The following is a 2,868-nucleotide window of genomic DNA, read 5'->3' as shown; positions in this document are numbered from 1 at the left end:
TTCATAGGCTGCACCTGTGTTATATAGAGAGTGATTTATTATTAAGTTGGCTAAAGATTCTAGTGGAGGTAGGAAAGTTAAGTGAATAGTATAAATTCCCTTTGTCTAAACCTGTGAATTGACAGTTCAACATCAGGTGACATCATATGGATCAAAAAGAGAAGTGTTACTTCATACTGCATTTTTTAGACTTCACCTTCACCTTGTCTTTATTCTGCAGACTAACTACCTACACAATCAGAACTTAACTGAGCCTGAGGTCCTAAGGACATGGGGCTTTCACCCAAGTCCTTGAAGCCCATTTTATCATATCTATTTTGATTTTTAGTTCTTCATTTTTATCTCATTTTATTCTGAGAGCTCAATATCATGTGAAACAAATTCTGGACTGGGTTTCAAAGTCCATTAGGCTCTCTCCTCATGCAATGAATTTTTACATTTTTAAAAAACTGTTTTTCATGCCCCAGATAGAGGAGAGACATACCAGCGTATTCTGCTCTATGAGCTCACCATGTTCAGGTGTTAGAATCCAGCTCATGCTGGAAACGATCTGGGACACCAGGACTCTAAGATAATGGGAAGCACAAAGCAAGCCAGAGTAGGTCAGAGAGAGTATTTTGTAGTTCTTCTGGGTTGTGCATCCTGAAGGCAGATAGTCTCTTCGTGTGTCTGAAGCATAATAACCCAAAACATCCTAGTTATCTAAGCCACATATACTACTCATCCTCTGGATTCTGTGAGCACAGAGATCCAGGGAAGATTGTATCTTTCTGCAGTGATCAAAGGGGGCACAGAAGCCAGGCAACACTCTCGGCCCTACATGGCAGCAATAAGGAGTTCGGATAACCAGATTATTTGGAAACACTGTGGAGGTTTTCTGGTGCGAGAAGACTTTGTGCTAACAGCTGCTCACTGTTACGGAAGGTGAGGAGCAGCAACTGGATTTCTTTTCCCTGGGAATTTCCAAGAGCATCTCACTAGTTTAGCTCAGGATGGCCCTTTACCCCACAGGGCAAATGAGCTCATCAGGAACCATATGTTAATCTCCAATGGGGGAAATTGAGTGTCAGTTAGGAGACTGGATGAGTAAGGACCAGGGTGGCAGGTGACCTGCTGAAGGACATTGCCTGAATCACTGCTGAGGAAACAAGATCAATACCTCATTTGACTGAGGTATTGGAGGGAAGAAGTGAGACATGACTATGGCCCATCTTCCCTCTCCCAATTTGACTTGGCTGCAGTCCTGCCTTTGGCTTGAATATCAATGTCCTCATCTGACACTGAGTTGAATTTCCTATGCCTAACTATATCTAGCTTATCATTGCAGAAATATGATTGTCACCCTTGGAGCTCACAACATAAAGACAAATGAGCCTACTCAGCAGGTCATCCCTGTGCTTCAAGCCATCCCTCATCCAGAATATAATGATGATACATATGTCAACGACATCATGCTACTGAAGGTACCATCTTGCCCATTTGCATGCACACTCAGAGTAATGGAAAATCTCAGCTCATTCAGAGTCTCTGATCCTTCCTCTCCTTCAGTCTTGATGTGCTGCTGGTCCTAGTACAATAAAAGGGGACTTGGGAGATTCTCCAGGCAGGGGAGAAAATGGGCAAGTTCCTCCATGCTCTGGGCCCCCTTGACAAGACATGATCTGAACTGTCATATCTCCCTTTCTCTGGCCAGCTGAATCACACGGCACAACTGAACACAGCTGTGCAGATCATTGCCCTACCGCAGAGCCAGGATTTTATAAGGCCGGACAAGGTGTGCAGTGTGGCAGGCTGGGGAGTAACTGATAATGGCTGGGTCTCAGCGACACTCCGGGAAGTCGACTTGGAAGTGCAGAACAAGGAGCAATGCGAGCAAACCTTCTATTATTTCCATGACTCCATCCAACTCTGTGTGGGGAACCCTCTGTACCCTAAGGAAGCAGGAAAGGTATGAGCAAACATCTTCTGTCTTACCCCAGGAACAAAGGGATTCTGCAACCCCACAGTCAGCTCTTCACTGACCCATGAAACTCTAATAGGGCAAGGTCAACCATGAGTAGAGGTATCCTGTTCTCAACCTGTGAGATGCAGGCATCTTGCAAAGCTCATGTCCTGCCCTTTCTTCATGGAAGAATGAGAAGATAGTCTGGGATTGGGTTGAGCTGGACAAATATTCAGCCAGGGCAAAGACCCATGGTGCTGGGGGATCCAGAAACAAAGACTAAGCAGACTAAGCTCACTCCTCCCTTACTAAAAACCAAAGTCAATGGTGACCCCACAATCCTCCTCTGAATACCCAGTCCCTACACAAAAGGAAATGGGAATTGGGGAGAAAAAAGATAGAAGAGGGAAAGCCAGAGGGATCTAGTCTGATACTCTTCCCTTTTCTGTCCACAGGGTGACTCCGGCGGACCATTGGTGTGTGACAATGTGGCCCAGGGAATTGTCAGCCTTGGAGTCTACACTAGCTCTATTGGAGTCTACACTAGAATCTCTAGCTTTGTGCCCTGGATCCACAGAATAATGAATGCATTGTGACATACCTAAACACCTGGCCCTGGGATCTGTGGCACAGTCCAGATACCTATGTGGAGGGAGGATGTCACATTCTTAATAAAGATTATCTCCCAGTTTAGATGAGCTGCTTGCTGTTGCTTCTTTGAACATATCCACTGGTTCCCTATTATGCCCCAGATGGACTCTAATTGCACCTCCTTCATCTTCTTTGCTTCTCCCTCCTGCTCTTCCATTCCCAAACTCCCCACACAAACCAATAACTTACATTTGTGTACTGTTTCATCCTATTAGCATCTCTAATGTCAGATCCCTCTGTCTGATCCTATCAGATAGAAGACTGACTTCCTCACA

The 2,868-nt window shown here is 45.1% G+C and overlaps 1 protein-coding gene across 1 annotated transcript; it reads left to right on the top strand.

Moving 5' to 3' along the window:
• The first annotated feature begins 793 nt into the window (after positions 1-793).
• Positions 794-2,538, top strand: LOC103204118 (granzyme-like protein 2). Its single transcript, XM_007949258.2, has 4 exons — positions 794-924; positions 1,328-1,463; positions 1,694-1,948; positions 2,398-2,538. Exons 1-4 carry the CDS (start codon positions 821-823, stop codon positions 2,536-2,538), a joined length of 636 nt encoding a protein of 211 aa, XP_007947449.2. The 5' UTR covers positions 794-820.
• The last annotated feature ends 330 nt before the right edge of the window (positions 2,539-2,868 follow it).

Source organism: Orycteropus afer, unplaced genomic scaffold (assembly GCF_000298275.1).
Source record: "Orycteropus afer afer isolate SDZICR_OR568_19922 unplaced genomic scaffold, OryAfe1.0 scaffold00243, whole genome shotgun sequence".
Taxonomy (NCBI): domain Eukaryota; kingdom Metazoa; phylum Chordata; class Mammalia; order Tubulidentata; family Orycteropodidae; genus Orycteropus; species Orycteropus afer.
The sequence above is the reverse complement of the archived record's forward strand: the minus strand, read 5'-3'. Positions and strand labels throughout refer to the sequence as shown.